The 17,696-nt window shown below is 37.3% G+C and overlaps 1 protein-coding gene across 5 annotated transcripts in view; it reads left to right on the top strand.

The window, feature by feature from the left end:
* The window catches only part of MDM4 (MDM4 regulator of p53), a 31,540-nt gene extending 20,324 nt beyond the window's left edge, over positions 1-11,216 (top strand). For 3 of the 5 annotated variants that reach the window (XM_087959701.1, XM_087959698.1, XM_087959700.1), the window contains exons 6-11: positions 305-372; positions 1,199-1,289; positions 2,271-2,428; positions 3,685-3,831; positions 4,306-4,386; positions 8,771-11,216. In XM_087959701.1, coding sequence (XP_087815827.1) covers positions 305-372; positions 1,199-1,289; positions 2,271-2,428; positions 3,685-3,831; positions 4,306-4,386; positions 8,771-9,325 — 1,100 coding nt within the window. In that variant the 3' untranslated portion in view covers positions 9,326-11,216. The remainder of the gene's footprint in view (positions 1-304; positions 373-1,198; positions 1,290-2,270; positions 2,429-3,684; positions 3,832-4,305; positions 4,387-8,770) is intronic. The other 2 variants (XM_087959702.1, XM_087959699.1) reach the window with 1 other exon arrangement.
* Positions 11,217-17,696: the final 6,480 nt, after the last annotated feature.

Here is a 17,696-nt window from a genome sequence, read left to right as displayed (position 1 = left end):
TATGCACTGGCTTTTCTTTAAAAAATGGCAATAGGACAAATATGTCTGCAATGGTTGTTATTCTAGTGTTAGAAGGTGGTAGCTACAGTAATTAGGATTTAGGGGAAATAGAGTTGGATCTATCAGCTCCATTCTCGATGTGTGAGTGAGCTAAAAAAAATTGAACTATGTTGGGTGAGAAATTTCGAACCATTTCAAACCCATACACGAAGAACCTGGTATGCTTGCTTGACAAGGGCTCCCTTTGTATTGTGAGAATGGTTATTACCAGGGAAGGTTTTTTCTTTCTTTACCTGCTGTCTAGATGCTGCACAGACACTTGCTTTCGCAAAGGATCAGAGTGAGGATAATCCAAGTCAAGATCGGCTGAAGGTAAACCCATTGCTGGGTGGTTTATTTTGTCGTACAGAGTGTCCCTTCTCTGTATCTGTGGAAAGTGGATTGCTAGAACTTCTGACTTGTTTACTGGTGAGTCTTTGCCTTCTTCAGAAGTTCTTGGGACTCCACGGACCAGGGACAGAGTTCTCCTTCTCTGTTCTCTACCTACAGAGTTCCATTCTCTGAACATGTTCTCTGGGATGTAGCATTTCTTTTCCTTAGTCACACCAGCTTTCACTGGGTGGGAGGTTTTTTTTTTTAATTTATCAGGGACTGATATAGATATTATTACTTCATAATAACTCATAATACTTGAAAACCTTAGGAAAATCAAGATGGTTTCTCATACTATGGTTGAATTAGTATTGTCCTTCTCAAGAGAAAGCTACCTAATTTGATAGAGATAATAAGCTTGATAGCATTCCTTTGCAGCTTTTTAGAAACATTTATCCTATTGTAGCTGTATTGTAATGTGTTCTGTGTATGTTTGTGTGCGTGTAAATACACACATGCACACTCAACAAGTTCAGGGATAGGCAGCTTGGCATCTTCCAAAAGTTTTGGGCTACAACTCCCATGAGAGTTGTAGTGAAAGACTTATGAAACTATCAGGTTGCATATCCATGTCTATTTGATCTTTAGCAAATGTCTTGTTCAATTAATAAATGCAATTTTTGTCCTTATTTCTACTGTAGTTCTGATGGTATTTGAACTGTATGTGACTATTGCTATTAAGCTGGTGACTAAGAAAGGAAGTGTTACATCCCTGTGCTTCTGTCATGGATCTTAGCTGATAGTTATTTCTCCTTTCTTCTTTAAGCATAATAACACAGAGAGCAGTTTCAGCACTGAACAGGAAGACCATGAAAATGATCTATCTTCCTTAAAGCATACATGCAAGGAGAAAAAAGGTAAATAGACACGATTAGATTGCTTTGACTACTGGACACATTATTTATCTAATGGATCTCGCAGAATATGTACATACTGGTTGTTTTTGTTGTATCTGTGAGTCCTAGGTGGTTTTCCTTTTTTATTTTACTATTATTTCTTAATACAGTTAGATATTCCAAAGTATTTTTAAGAAAACATCTTATTTCTCTCTCATGTGAATATGCAAATTAGATAATATTCAAGTAGTCAATTTAATTTGTGAAAATTGCATATATAAATAAAATGTCAAAAGGGGAGTCTGTTTTCAAAGCTATTCCATGTAGCTTTTAGAATAGTCACATTGCTATAAAGATAGTAATAGCTTCATAAGATATTACAAATTTATAGTTGATTACTTAGAAAAACTCTTGTTTGTGATTTCTCAAGATAGATTTAAACTCTATCATTAAATATCACACACTATATGAACAGAAGTAAATACAAAGAGCTTTTTGTTTATAATATGTGATTGGAGGAAATAGAAATATCTACAGGTTGTCCTTGACTTAACAACCATTTGTTTAAAGATGGTTCTAAGTTACAGTGGCCTTAGAAAAAGTGATTTATGACCTGTCCCTTCACATCAGCTCTTGATCAAGTGATCACAATTCAGATACTGTGAATGGGCTTACATTTACGACAGGTTGCAGCATCCCATGGTCACATGGTCACCATTTGCAATTTTCTCAGGCAGTTTCTGACAAGAAATGTTGATTAGTTTAGTGGTAAAAATAGTCATGAAATTAAATCCAGTAGTGTATGACTCGCTTTACAGCCACACTGACTTAAGACAAAAATTCTGGCCCCAAATGTGGTTGCAGATTGAGGACTACTTGTAATTCACACAGATGGCTATTCATGGATATAATGTTAGACTAAGTTGTACCTGAGTGATCAGGCTTGCCAGTTGATTTCACAAGCATAGTTATTTTAAATTAAATGTCTTTTCACTTTTGCAGATGGGGTACTAATAGATAACCTTTCAAAAGAGCAGACCACATTGGATTTGTTAGTTGAAGAATGGGATGTAGCTGGCCTTCCATGGTGGTTTTTAGGGAATCTGAGAAACAATTACAAATCCAGAAGTAATGATTCAACAGATATACATACAAATAAGGTAAACATTAGCAAATAGTATGATGTATATGCATAAACCTGTATATCTTACTCTGATTTCATTATTTTATTAAACATTGAAAGGATTCTTATTCTCAAGTGGTCTTTGACATTTTTAGTTGTTGTTTTTAAGGCTGAAAAATAACATGCTTAATGATCATAGATACTGGCCTTATACCAAACAAATACCAGCACATTGGATAACCTCAGGGAACAATTGGAATAATCCGTGACCACAGAACACAGTTGGACTGAGAGAGTGTGATTGGCCCAAGGTCACCCAGCTGACTTTCATGGCTAAAGTGGGACTGGAACTTACAATCTCCAGCTTTCTAGCCTGTAGATAGAGTTCCCCAACTTTTCCGGTTTTGCGGACTGTAGGGGAGGGGAGGGAGAGAGGCGATGGTTCCATGTGAACGGTGGGCAAACATGTACATGCAACTCTATTTGCATGAGCAGTGGGCATGTGCGCCTGCCGCTCATGCGAAATGGAGTGCATGTGCACGCACTCGCCCACTGCTTGCACAAGGAAGGATGCATGCATGCATGCTTGCCTGCCGCTTCAGGTGACCTGGTTTTGAACAGCTCACGGCCCGGTAGTGGCCGGGAGGTTGGCGACTCCTGCTGTGGATCTTATTAATATTATTTGATATAATTAAAAAAAGAATGACATAGAGATAAAAGTAAAAACTGTTTTCTGTTATAGAGTGTCATATAATTGGTGACTTTTAAGGAAATAAGAAAGACTTCCAGAAAGTGGAGTTATGGAAGTAATGCGGGATAATGGGGAGAAAAGTAGGGATTTGGAAAACCATCAACATGAAAGAGATTTCATACCTGATCTTACTGCTCTTGGACTTTACTATATCACATAAAGTTTGGGAAGAATGATGGAAGACCAATTCTTTTTTCTCATTACAATAATGAGACTGCCTTTTCCCTTGAAAAATGAAGCTATTTAAAGCATCCAGGCCCTAGAATACTTGATGCATATGTACGTGTTTCTATTTAATTATCTCCTTCCTGAGGTTATTGTATAATTTATATTATAAGTTGGGTGTTAAATAAAATTTCTCAGCACACATTACTGAAACAGGAAGAATGCAGTGTTATTGAAAATTGCAAGTTATTTTTTACCTAGCTGCCTGTGGCTATAAAGAGATGCTTTGTGAGGTCGTAGTTTATAGTTTCCTTTATAAAGTCAAATAAATAGCAAGTCTAAAAATCTTCAAAGTGTACTTCTTCATTCTTCTTTAGGATGTGGATACTGCTATTGTTTCAGATACTACAGATGACTTGTGGTTCCTCAATGAAACTACTTCAGATAACTTCAGTGTCACAGTCCCATCAAAAATAGTTGATTGTGAACAAGTTAATGAAGAAAGAAAAGAAGATAATAAAGTAGTAAGTCCCAATAATTGGAAGATATCTGTTAAATGAGTATAACTTATTTATTTAATCCCACCTTTATTATTTTTACAAATAATTCAATGCAGCAAACGTATTCCACACAGCTTCCTTCTCCTACTTTCTCCACAACAACCCTGTGAGGTGAGTTGGGCTGAAAGTAACCAGCCCAAGGTCACCCAAATGACTTTTGTGTTTAAGGCAGGACTAGAACTCGTGGTCTCCAGCTTTCTAGCCTGGTGCCTTAACCACTTAACTAAACTGGACTAACAATCGCACTATTGGTCATATTGCTGTCATAGTCCAATTGCAAAAATAAAACTTTTTCTTTATAGTAAGAAATTAAACATCAGAAAACGTTGATGTAGCTTTTGATCTAAAGCATTGACCAGTGTAATGCTTTTGCACTTACTGTGCTAACATGACAGCATGTTCCTTTTCTGATTTGTATATTATATTTATTTATTATAGATGAGTGAAACAGCATCTTGTGATGACCTTGAAGATTCTCAGTTTTTAAGTGATGATACAGATACTGATATTCCCTCTGAGGTACCTTTTTAGATTTAGTGTACTTGATTTGATTATAATGTTTATGGTTACAAGCTTAGTATAATTTGTTAAAACAGCTTTTTCAGTACTTAAGAGATAGAAACCAATAGTTCTCATTACTGTTGTTTTTTATTGGACCATCTGAAGTAATGAAAAATAACTGTCTTGTCTAATTGACCTAAAGAAATTCAGGGTAATCATTCAGTCATTTTATGCTTCTTTTAATTTTTCAACTTTCTGCATCATTCTTCCATTTCATTGATCGCTGGATCTGATATTCAGGTAGTCTTCAGTTTATGACAGTTCATTTCATGACTGTTTGAAGTTACAATGGTGCTGAAAAATTGTCCTATAAACAGTTCTTGCACTTAAATCACAGCGTAAGTGGTCATATGTTTAAAATTCAGGCAGTTGGCAAACAGTATGTATTTACAAAATTCCATTGTCTTGGGGTCATTGTGATCACTATTTGCAAACTTCCCAGAGGTCTTCCAACAAGTAAGTCAATGGGGGAAGCTGGATTCATTTATCCACAATGATTCACTTAATGACTGTTACAAAAGGCCATTAAAATCATCTGTAACCCACATAACCACTTAAATGATGGAAGTTCTGGGCCCATTTATTGTTATTAGTTGAGGGTTATCCGTACCTAACTTTTTTGCTCACACTTCTGTGACTTCAGATCAGTTTTCAATAAATAGCTGAAATGTTGGCATAAGCAAACTAATGGTTTTAGAAAGTTTTTTTTAAATAGTCACTGACTGTATTTGTGTACTTGTGCAGAGGTGGAACTGAAATGTTCTGGAGCTGAGACAAATTGGTGACAATGCTTCTTATTTTGCTCATTGTACATCCCTATAGCAGCACTTCTTAATTCTGCTTAGTTATCTCCTGATTACTATAGCTTTAACAATGATTTGGATAGTGTACTTTAGAAGAAAGGATAATGCAGGTGAATGAACTTAATATCCCTGTTGTTTCTCCCCCCTCCCACACACACACAATTAACTTTTTTGTGGCATATAAGAAATAAATTAGGTGAATGGAAGGAGGGGCTGGAGAAAGGGCTGGGATGTAAGGACGAGAAAGCAGAAACATTTATCTTTATATTTCTCCCCATGGTCTGATTAGCAAAGGGCCTGGAAGGCATGTGTTAAGTAGATCTATATGAGGCTTGAAAATCAAAATCTTGTCAAGTGCTCATCAGTGATTCCTCATCAGTGAACTAAAGTATTAGGCTTTGTGTTCTGGTCCCAATAGCTTTCAACATTTTGATGAAGGGGTTGGATAAATAAATGGAAGGCAGGCAGGAACATGACATAAAGCTGGCTAGGCTATCTCAGGCCTGCACCACATGTGGTCCCCAGACTGCATGCAGCAGCCTGCCAAACAGCTTTGTGCAGCCTGTCAGGTTTTTTTAAATAGCTGATCCAGTGGTATCACAGTCACCAGGAAGACCTGCAGCCTTTCACATCCACATCCACTCTGAAAGACATACTACTGAGTGCTTCTGGCAGTCTCGTGGACACTGCCAACTCCTTTGCTGCCACCCTGGGGCTTGCTGCTGAAAGCTGATTGGCATAGCAGCAATTCCTTGTGGGCCATAATTTTTAAGATATTAATCTGGTCTTTTCTCTGTATAAATTGTGCAGACTAGCTAATATTTTAAAAGATATAAACCCAATTCAAAATTATCTTGGTAGGCTGTTTTCCTAGTGGAAATAACAGAATGAAATTCAACATTATACAATGGATATGAAATATTTTAGACCACCATAATGATATTCCAGTGAAACAGGTTTTTTGCTATTATACCTTGAATGTTTCTCTGCCTACATTTCTTTACCTACACTTGATTCTGTGGCAGATGGGTTTATTTAGGAGCCCTGGTTGCGCAATGGTTAGAATGTAGTACTGAAAGCTAACTCTGCCCACAGCCTGGAGTTCAATCCTGACAGGCTCAGGGTTGACTCAGCCTTCCATCCTTCTGAGTTGGTAAAATGAGGACCCAGATTGTTGGGAGCAATATGCTTAGATTGTAAATCACTCAAGAGAGTGCTATAAAGCAGTGGTTGCCAACCAGTGGGCCGGGGACCAGTGGTGGTCTGCGAGAAAATTTTGATGGTCTGCAGAAAAGTCACCCCCCCAAAGCAATTAATCCAGGTTGCGCGGGAACACAAGGCTGCGCTACCCACATGGCCCATGGGAACACAAGGATTGCGTTGCTTGCATTGAGGGGGAAACTTGCCCCACTCACTCCACGCCTGGCCACCGGGCTGCTTCTTTCCACTTCTTTCTTCTGCTTTTGGCTGCAAGCAAGGAAAGCAGCAAAAGTCTTTCTTTCTCTCCCCCAAACTCTACCAGAAATGAGTCTTTGGGACCCTGCAAGGCCTCCTGCTCCAAGAGGTTGCGCCAGCAAAGACTCATGTCTGGCGGAGTTTGGGGCAGAGAAAGAAAGACTGCTGCTGCTTCGGCTGCTGTCCTTGCATGAAGCCAAAAGTCTCTCTCTCTCCCCGAGAACAGAGCTGCAGACGGTATCCTGCTATCCCAAATAAAGAATGATCGATCGGAAGGAAAACGGGGTGGGGAATTTCCTGCAGACTCTTTTTTGGGATTTTCCCAGGGTCTGTGGTCCGCGGGATGTAAAATTATGAGTTTGGTGGTCCCTGAGGTCCAAAAGATTGGCGACCCCTGCTATAAAGCACTATGGAGAAGTATATAAGTCCAAGGGCTATTGCTATTACTGTTATTTATTTATGCATTCATTCAGCTTAGAGGCTGCCTCACTCATTCTAGTGGCTAGTAATTAAAAAGTAAAAACTAAGAATCATACTACAGAATAAAATAACATCCAGCAAGGGCTCAGCCATCATTAGTGGTGGGATTCAATTTTTTTTTACTACTGGTTCTGTGGGGCATGGCTTGGTGGGCATAGCAGGGGAAGGATACTGTAAAATCTCCAGTCAGAGGTATTATTTGCCGGTTCTCTGAACTACTCAAAATTTCTGCTACTGGTTCTCCAGAACTGGTCAGAACCTGCTGAATACTACCTCTGGGATCATACCCTGAGAGAATAGCCTGGTCTTCAGTAGGTCCTGAACATCATCAGGGTGGAAGCCATCCAGTTCTTGGAGTGTGTGTGTTGAGTGGGAGCAGGTACTGAGGCAGATGATATACTTCTTGGATCCTGCTAGTTGACACTGCTTGTAATTAATGGGACCAGAAGTGTTTCTACTCTCACTTGATGGAAAGATATAGTAGGAGACAAGTCTATGCAGTGTGTTAAGACAGGAAAGGTACATTGGCACAGTAGCTGTACTTCTACAAGTCAACAGTGTAACCCACTGTTAAAAAGGAAAATGCAACTTTAGCTCACATCAATCGAACATTGTTTTTAATAGTGGTTAGCAAATACAAGAAAATACAGATTTTCCACTGAAATATGTATTAGATAGATCCCATCAGAATACTGCATTCTGTTCTGGCCACTATACTTTAAATATTTTTCAGAAAAACAGATATATGTGCATTAAAGAAGGTGAGAATGATTGAGGGCTGAAAACTTAATTAGGACACTCTGAGAATTAAATTTAATGGTGAAAAAAGATAACTGACAGCACTTTTGAAGTACCTGAAGCCAAAAGATGCAAATGAATATCAAAACTATCATCCAAGAGTGTAAGATGTAGAACAATGATCTCATTTTATAGGAAAAAGATTCTGGTTGAATGTTAGGAAAAACATCTTAATAGTAAGTGCAGTTAACTAGTGGAGCAAATTGCTAATCAACATTCTGTGGTCAAGCACAGCGTGAAGAGCCCTCTGTATGGAGATGTTTAAAAATGAATTCCTGCATTAAACAGGGTTGGATTAGCTGGCCCAAGTATCTGTTTGAGGTTGGAGTATGTGTTATCTATATTGCAAATCAAGCTTTGTTTATTAACTATATTTTGCAGTATGTATCGTCTTGACAAACTTGCCATTGGTCAGATAAATTATAGTTTCAAACTCAAAAGCCATCCCTCTTGTATGTAGAGTAAGCAAGTAAGCCACCATCAATTGTGTAGTTTCAGCACATTTTATACTATAATGGAGGCTGAGAAATTCATTAAATGTCTTTTGAATTTAGAATGTGATACTAAGAATTTTGTGTAGTAAAATGAAATTCTAGAATAGAAATGAAAGTGAAATTCATGGGAAAAGGGCTTCTTAATCAGAGATTGACTTCAGTGTTTTAAATAAACAAATTAGAATATTGACTGGTTTTAATTGAGGGACTAAATGGGCCACTATTGAAAGCACTTGCGTTCTTTCTCCTTACAGAAGGAGAAAAACTATATATGAATCAATATAATTGGTTTGACTGCTTCTTTTCATTCAGCAGGACAGTTGGCAGTGTGTCAAATGCAAGAAGTTCAATTCTCCCATTAAAAGGTATTGCTTCCGCTGCTGGGCCTTAAGGAAAGACTGGTTCTCTGATTGTCCCAAGCTAATACCATCACTGTCTACATCCAACATTGCTATAATACACGGTAAAGAAGACCTGAAAGGCATAGACGTTCCAGATTGCCGAAGGACAGTATCTGCTCCAATTGTACGGCCTAAAGACTTATGCAGTTCAGTGGTCAAGCCCAACCTGTCCTCTAAAAGCTCTATGGATTCTTTGGATCTAGCCCTGGGATGTAAAGACAAAGAACCCTCTCTGCGGCTTCTTAAGTGCACAGAAAAAGAAGTGCAACCTCTTGAAAATAGCAAAGAATTAATGAAGCCTTGCCTTGTGTGCCTGAAGAGGCCGCGGAATGGGAACATTATCCATGGAAGGACAGCTCACTTGGTGGCCTGTTTCACATGTGCAAAACGATTGAAGAAAGAACGTTCAGTTTGCCCAGTCTGTAAAAAACAGATTCAGATGGTGGTTAAGACATTCATAACATAGCTGTGTTATTGTATAATGTCTATAGCATCCAAACAAATAACACAGCTATGTTATGAATGTCTTCATAACATAGCTGTGTTATTTGTTTGGATGCTATAGACATTTGGTATTCAGCTATTATAAGAAAATTCTGCATGGTCCCAGAGTGCTATTCAAGGAAAGTAAATAATATATTTTATTCTGAACTTGTGAAAGGAAGAATTTATTTCTCATCATTAAATATAACACAAAAACATATCTACTATGAATCTATTTCTTAGCTATTTCAATTTTGGAAAACAGCTGAAATAAATTGGAATTTTAAAAGTTTTGTTTGTTATCACAGTTCATACTTAGACCATGTGATAGCTGTAAGTTAAGTAATATGTTTGTAAAGATGCTGTAAAACTGTAAAATCCACAAATATCATGCTGAACGTTGCCAATATGTTTTTTTCTTATTTCTAAAGCATATAATTTTGCACAGTGCTTGTAAGTAAAGAAGAAATTTGTAGAAATATGAAAAAGCTACTGTGTTTCCCTGAAAACAAGACCTATCCCAAAAATAAGCTTGATGTTTACACTTTCACCCAATATAAACCCTACTCCACCAAAATAAGCCCTAGTTAAGACCTTGCCCACTCCATTGCACCTGGTTGCATGGGGTAAGGCGAGGCGCACAGGTAAAAAGCGAGGGGGATGGGGAGGGATGGAGCTGCTTACCTTCAGACAGTTGCAGCCAGGCCTCACACACCCCGACACCTGCCTCGCCTTGCCTTGCGTTGCCCACTTCTGCTGCTGCTGCTTGCGTGCATTGCACCTAGTCTCCGTTTCACTATCGGAGGCCTTCAGGAAAGACCTCTGCAGCCAAGAAAAGAGCTCTGGATTGACGTGCGCATCAATCCGGAGCTCATTTCTTGGCTGCAGCAAAACAGATAGCGAAATGGAAGCTGGGGGCACCATGTGCGCAAGTCTGGAGCTTGTTTCTCAGCTACAGAGGCCTTTCCTGAAGGCCTCTGTTAGCGAAACGAGGCCAGGGGTGCCGTATGTGTCAATCCGGAGCCCGTTTCTCAGCTGCAGAGGCCTTTTCTGAAGACCTCTGATGGCGAAATGGAGGCCGGGGTGACATGCATGAGTGGGCCGGCAGCAGCCACTCGGGCTGGGCGGGGCTGTCCGTGTTGCTGCAGCGAGGGGAGTCAGTGGAAGAAATCCCCCCAAAATAAGACCTGGTACCTTTTTTGGTGGCAGAAAAAGGACTGGGTCTTATTTTCGGGGAAACATGGTATATAAGTGATGGGTTTGCAACCTATTAGAAATTATAGATATACCAGTTCAAGGCTTTATTTGAACATTGCTCTTTACAAAAATCTCTGTTCAGGAGCTAATATACCCAGATCTTCTGATGTTCCTATGATAGATAGTAGAAGAACATTCTATATTAAAACTGTGAAAATTCTCTCTCAAGAGAGAGAACAGTAGATGCTCACTGAAACAATGTTGTGTATAGCGGCAGTGGATTATAAGTTTGTGAAAGTAGTGCAGTATTTCTCCATAGAGAAATGCATTTTTCCCTTTATGCTCACATGGAAACTTTAAAAAGTGGTGCAATTTGTTTTTAATTCCTTCTGACTTCCTTAAGCCAAATTTAAGTTGCTTTTTGCTTCTTCTATGTTCCAAGTCCTTTTCTGTTGGAAGACAGTGATACTGGTGACTTTGATTTTGGGAAGTAAACATGTTTTCCATCAACTCTTAACTTCCCATTAACTCTTGCTATATGCCTTCATTGCATATTTTGTCAAGGTGCTTAACTCATGCATTTGGTAGAATGGCATGTGATTTTATGGACTCATTTTGAAATAGTTATTTAAGAAAAATCCTTACTGTATGCACAATAAAATATCTTATTTACTGGAGCTGCTTCTTCTTTCATAATAATCAAAACAGGTTGACAACTTGCATGGTAAACCTTTTAAAATAATTGAGAGCATTCCTTCAATGCCAGGTGGATACTACAGGTAGGATACTATATCCAGAAAAGATGTAACAAAAAAATAATCTGTTCCATAGTTCTCCCCTCCTACATGATTTTCATTTTGTTGTGAGTTTCTACATCCTTATTCAACATATTGGATTTTACTGGTAGAGTTCATAAAATGTGTAAACAATAGGTGTTATGAAGAGAAAATTCAGTGACACTTTCAGAACTATGAATTCTTTCTACTGTTGAACAGCTGCTATTTAAGAAGATTATAGGCTGGGAATAGTCTTTTTTTGTAGATGATTTTGTAATGATTTTAGGTGTACATATTTTAGCGTTACAGTATTAATAATGCAATTATATATAAAACATGTAATGCTGTCTACCAATATGATTTTGTAATGTGACACTTAGAAAGGGTTGGCTATCTGAACATTTTCATCTTAATTTCAAAACAATTACCGAGTTGCAGACAAGATAACTTACAAGATAAACTAGTGCGCAGCAAACCTTTGTAGCTAGAATTGTTAAATAACTTAATAATTCAGCCAGAGAGGCAGTCTCAGCAAATATTGTTCCCGTTAAAGGGAAATCTGAAAACTTTAAAGAGTGATCAGTTGCTCCAGCTGTGTGCCATAATTTATTATCTTCAAACACCACCATACTTCAGCTGTGGAATAATTGGACTTTTTGCTGTGCCACTGTCATTCATCACCACCTATGAAATAGCCAATTCTGTAATGGTAGTCATAGAAGTTGGTAACTACATCACAAAGCTGGCAACCAAAAGGATTGGGTATTGGAGATGGAAACCGAAAGAGATCCATCTGCATACGATACAGTACCATGAGTGTTACGTTATGGCTTGGAAAAGCCACATCCTCTCAGTTCTGAAGTTAATACAGTAGTCTGATTAAGTTCATAAACTGATTAAAATGTGGAAACTGTATGACAACCTGCTTCTAGCAAAAAGATTAAAAACACAGTTTTAAAACTTTAGTTAATATAAACATTTGATGAACAGTCGAGATGATAAAACAAATACTTATTAAAACTGCAAAAGCATGCTGGTGTTTCTTTGATAGAAGGTTTGCAACTATGCAGAACAAAATTTGCATTTTTCTCTGTCCTCAGATTATATTACTAGATTGGGCAAAATAGTTTTAACAAACACTGCCTTTATGTTGCGTACTAACAATTTGCAGAAATGAAGATTTGAATAATAAAACAGTAGTTTTATTCTAGAAAAACATAGGTACTAACCATAAATGTGCCTTCTATTGTTTTTGAAGTAAGATTTTAGTCTGATCTATGCCCAGCTTTGGGTTCAGGAAATAATTTTTAAAAATTTGGATTAGTTTTGTTTTAACTGTATCATCACTCTAGTGACACATTGGTGGATATCTTCAGGTACCTGAATCAGTGCTTTTTCTGAAAGTCTGAAGGCTGCAGACTGAAGATACGGATTCCAGCAATACTCTGCTGAAATTGGTAAGACTATTTGTGAGGATAGTTGCATTTATGCAAGATTTATGTGCAGTCCCCAGTAAGGTATATCAATATATCAATCCTTTTGCTGAATATATATTTTAGGATAAATATTTTTTGTCTTTCTAACCAGGTTTTTAAAAATACTGTTAGCATTTATGTGTACTGCATCAAAATAATTTTATCCATTGAAATTGATATGTTGTTGACACGTCAATGAATAATATAAGCTTGTAGTCATTCATTCAGTTATTTTTATTTCTATTAAAGTGGAACCAGGTGTAATATGTAAAAAAAAAAGACCTTTTAACCCTAATAAGGGCTTAGTCAAAGTGTAAAAGGAATTTGCTAAGAAGAAATTTTCAGTTGTTTAGGAAATTCATGGGGATGAGCTATTTAATATATATAGTCTTTTTTGTAGCAAATGGAGCTTAGTCAATATACAAGAGAAGTTTGACAAGAAGAAATTTTTATCTGCTAGGGCAGTAGTGGCTAACCTTTTTGGGCTCCTGTGCCAAAAGTTGCCAGCGCACCAGCGCACCTGCACTTGCGAGCCAGCACCCAAAATGCAATGCACGCTCCCCCTCCCCATGCCCCCTGCGCATGTGCTAGCAATCCCCCATCTCCTTACCTGCACTGTGCCTCGGCTGGTTTGAGGCCTTTTTCGGCCTCCCAGAGGCAAGGCTTCTCATACTGAATTATAGGCCCATTTTGTCACTTCCGGTATTACAGGAGGTGACGAAACGGGCCTCTAACTCTGAGAAGCCTTGCAGAGGCTTTTTCCAAGCCTCTGGGAGGCCGAAAAAGGCCTCAAACCAACTGGGGAAAAAAAATCAGCTGTGAGGCGTGCACATGCGCAGTAAGGTAAGTTTGCCTGCGGCTTGCGTGCCAGCACAAATGGCTCTGCGTGTCACTTGTGGCACGTGTGCTATAGGTTTGCCATTACGGTGCTAGGGAGATTCATGGGAATGAGCTTCTTAATACATATTGCCTTTTTTAGTAGCAAAAGTGTTACAGGCCAACAAATACAACACAGAGATTCAGACTCCTGATTTCACCAAAAGTTGTAATGGTTTCTTGGATGAAATCTTTAAGTTGAAAACTTTTTTGAATAAAGTTCAAGAACTTATGTTAATTTCTGTAATTCTTTGACAAATAATTTCCATGATTTAGATTCAATTCTCCCTTTATCTCTAAATGTAAAAGGAAAATTCCATATAAACAATCTTATTTCCTAAAAAAAAAGGTTTGCTGCCTGCATTTACAACTAGATGGCAGCAACTTCATTCAAGATACAATCACATGAAATATAGCACTTATACATTAAGCTAGGAATCGTGAGTTCAGTAGTATGAATATTTGTATAATAGTTCTGTGAGGATATCTAATTGTAGTGTGTATCTATTATGTGTATCTTAAGTTTCTGCTAAACCCTTCCCAAATGGCGTTATTAGGGTTAAACTAATCAACAGTTAGAACATTATCTCTATCCAATGAAAATTGGCAAGCAATACTTCAAATTTAAGAGTTTTAAGCTTCTGGAATTTGAGTTTATTAGAACAGTCCAATTAAAATGTTGCTTTATGATGTGGGTATACATATCTATGCAGAAAGGTAAAATATTCCATTATATATTTTTGTGGGGGGCATTTTTTTATTGCTTAGATAACCGGTTTGATGTAATGGTTAAAGGTACCAGGCTGAAATTGGGAAGATTTAAGTTCTAACCCTGCCTTGGGAATGAAGCCAGTTGGGTGACTTTGGGCCAGTCATTTTCTCTGAGCCCTAAGAATGAGGCAATGGTTAACCTTTCCTGAAAACATTGCCAAAAACCCCCACATGGACTTGTTGGCAGTTGTCTGGAATTAAGACTGACTCAAAGATACAATTTGAAAATTATGTTGCTTAATATGAAAATACAGTATATCCACTTCAAAGGCTACGCTTAATCAGGAAATACTAGTCTATGTGGCGGCAATGGGAAACAATGCCAGATTAATGACAGAAGTTTATTTTGATTTTATGTAGTTTCAGGTGGACTCTATAAACGGAGAGAAGGGAATGGGAAAAATCAATGATCCAGTGGATACCTGCTGTGAAAAAGAACCATATTGATATTAGCAAAGGAATCTTAACAATTACAACATTATAAAGTTATTTAAATACTGCATATGGTTGAAAACAATGCTGTGTACTGCATTTCTTGGAGATGAAGATGTAGAAATGTTGTAAAGATGTTGAGACTCTAGAAAGAGTGCAGAGAAGAGCAACAAAGATGATTAGGGGACTGGAGGCTAAAACAAAGAACAGTTACTGGAATTTGGTTTGTCTAGTAGTTTAATGAAAAGGACTAGGGGTGACATGATAGCAGTGTTCCGGTATCTCAAAGGTTGCTACAAAAAGAGGGAGTCAAGCTATTCTGCAAAGCACCTGAGGGCAGGACAAGAAGCAATGGATGGAAATTAATCAAGGAGAAAAGCAACGTAGAACTAAGAAGACATTTCCTGACAGAATAAATAATCAGTGGAACAACTTGCCTCCAGAAGTTGTGAATGCTCCAACACGGGAAATCTTTAAGAAGACATTGGACAACCATTTGTCTGAAATAGTATAAGGTTTGCTGCCTAAGCAGGGGGTTGAACTTGAAGACCTCCAAGATCCCTTCCAACTCTGTTTATTCTGTCCTGTCCTATACTATCCTAAATTACTATTTGTGGAAAAGTTGTTATGTTGGGCAGTTTTAGCATAGGGGGAAAAAACAATTAAAGCAGAAATGTGTGTAAAGGCAATGCATAATGTTCAGAACATGGATAGTGAGAGGCTTCTTGTGTGTGCATCCAGAATAGATGGGTCTGGATTATCCTATCATTTAACTTGATGGAGATTTACAACAGGTGGATTAATTTATTACATCATTACAGGTTTCTCCACGACAACCTGTAGCGATAGTTGCCAACTTGGGCAGCTTTCAAAGACAGATTTATATAAAGTTAAGTCCACCAGTGGCTAATAATCATGACAGCTATATTTCACCTGAGGTATATGAAGAATAATGCCTCTTTATACTTTTTAAAATATACTGAGTTTTTAACAAAAAAAAAACTGCAGAAAAAAGCCTCTGTGATGCCTTTGATTTCTTTTATATTATTATGGCCTTGCCTCCACCACTTCTAGCAATCCCAGCAATAAGGCAAAAAGAATTTTAAAGAGTTTGGTTTTAAACAGATGGTTTCTGAAGAGTTTGGTAGCTGATATTGTTCTTCAGATACCTTCAGTTATGCAGAAATGCAAAGGTAAAACATTTCTTGGCAGAGGCTCCCCAATTGTAGACGAAATACCAAAACTGCTGTCATGTTAGCAAATCAACATTCTTACCATTCTATCTGGGCACATTAATGTGGTTTGTGATATTTGTTTAACTGAGGAAACAAATTTGAGTATGTTTGATCTTTCATAGTTTTGTATAGATACTGTATATTGCCCTGGCATCAAATAAAAGGAATGTTGGTATAAACATATTTTCAATATTTTCTTGAGTTTCTCTGCATTACTTTCCACAGGAAACAGCTGAACTAGGCTCAAAACCACAATTTCAAAATGGTTTCCATCTATTTCCATGGACTGAAACTTCTTACCAGGTTTCCAGTTGTATTTTGACTAATCTTTCATTGAAAACTCATTTTCTAATCCATTAATACTCTCAACTTTTCTTAAAACACTGGCTAACCAATACTTGCAAAAAGTTCTAATTAAAGAAGTGTGCATGATATTAACAGTTTTATTTATATTGGTTTATTCTTATATTGCTTTGAAAAATACTTGTCTGTATTGTATCTGTATTGACTGTTTCCTAGTATGATTTGATTGCTGATTGTACCCTATGACTATTATTAAGTGTTGTATGTTATGATTCTATATTCTTAATGAATGTATCTTTTCTTTATGTATACTGAGAGTATTTACACCAAGACAAATTTCTTGTGTGTCCAATCACACTTGGCCAGTAAACCTATTCTATTCTATTCTATTCTATTCTATTCTATTCTATTCTATTCTATTCTATTCTATTCTATTCTATTCTATTCTATTCTATTCTATTCTATTCTATTCTATTCTATTCTATTCTAACTACAGCCATTAGAATTATATTTTCCTACCAGTCTTATCCCCTTATAATTTTTCCCCATCCGCCCTAACATCTCACTAGATCAGTGTTTCTTTAGCAATGTTAAGATGTGTGGACTTCAACTCCCAGAATTCCCCAGACACAGGAGCAGGCATATTTGTGTGTTATAAGAGTGCATCATTGGTTTTGCCAGATGCTCAGAAGGTTTGAGCTGTTGTTGTTTTTTTAACCTATTCCTGGGTGAATTGCAACCATCTGTCCCTGAATTTCCTTGTAGATTTAACAAGTCTCTCTTTTTCAAATAGAAGTGAACTTATTAGAGTGTGATGAAACTGTTTACCTCTACATGTGGCTCTTTGACATTTTGAGTCTTGCCAAATGCTTTCCAATTCTCTGGTTTATTCACTTTGCATTGTAGCAGTCAATTCTCTGCATAGCTCCACTCAATAATTTACTGTGTTTCAGTATGCTTTTATTATACCTAATAAGGTACAGAACTTTAATATTACCTTAAACAGCCCAGCTATAGGAATGGTAATTTTATATCCTTGCAATTATTGATGAATCAAATCCCAGTATTAAGTTATTAGGCCAAGTTTAGCAATATCTGAAGGTTGTAGATTAAAACTGGATTCTGCTCATGCATTATTTTAATGATTCAGTAAGGTACATGCCGATTGCCATTTAAGTCCTTGTTGACATTTTCTGAAAATGCAAATAAAAGACAAATTCATAAAATTTGAAACAAAAATAATAGTGGCATGAAATACTAGCTATGATGTATTAGAGAATATGGGAAAT

This window comes from Notechis scutatus, chromosome 3 (assembly GCF_049901735.1).
Source record: "Notechis scutatus isolate UNSWTSFEM ecotype Mainland chromosome 3, rNotScu1.2, whole genome shotgun sequence".
Lineage (NCBI taxonomy): Eukaryota > Metazoa > Chordata > Lepidosauria > Squamata > Elapidae > Notechis > Notechis scutatus.
Note: the sequence above shows the minus strand (reverse complement) of the source record. Positions and strands in the feature narration are given on the sequence as shown.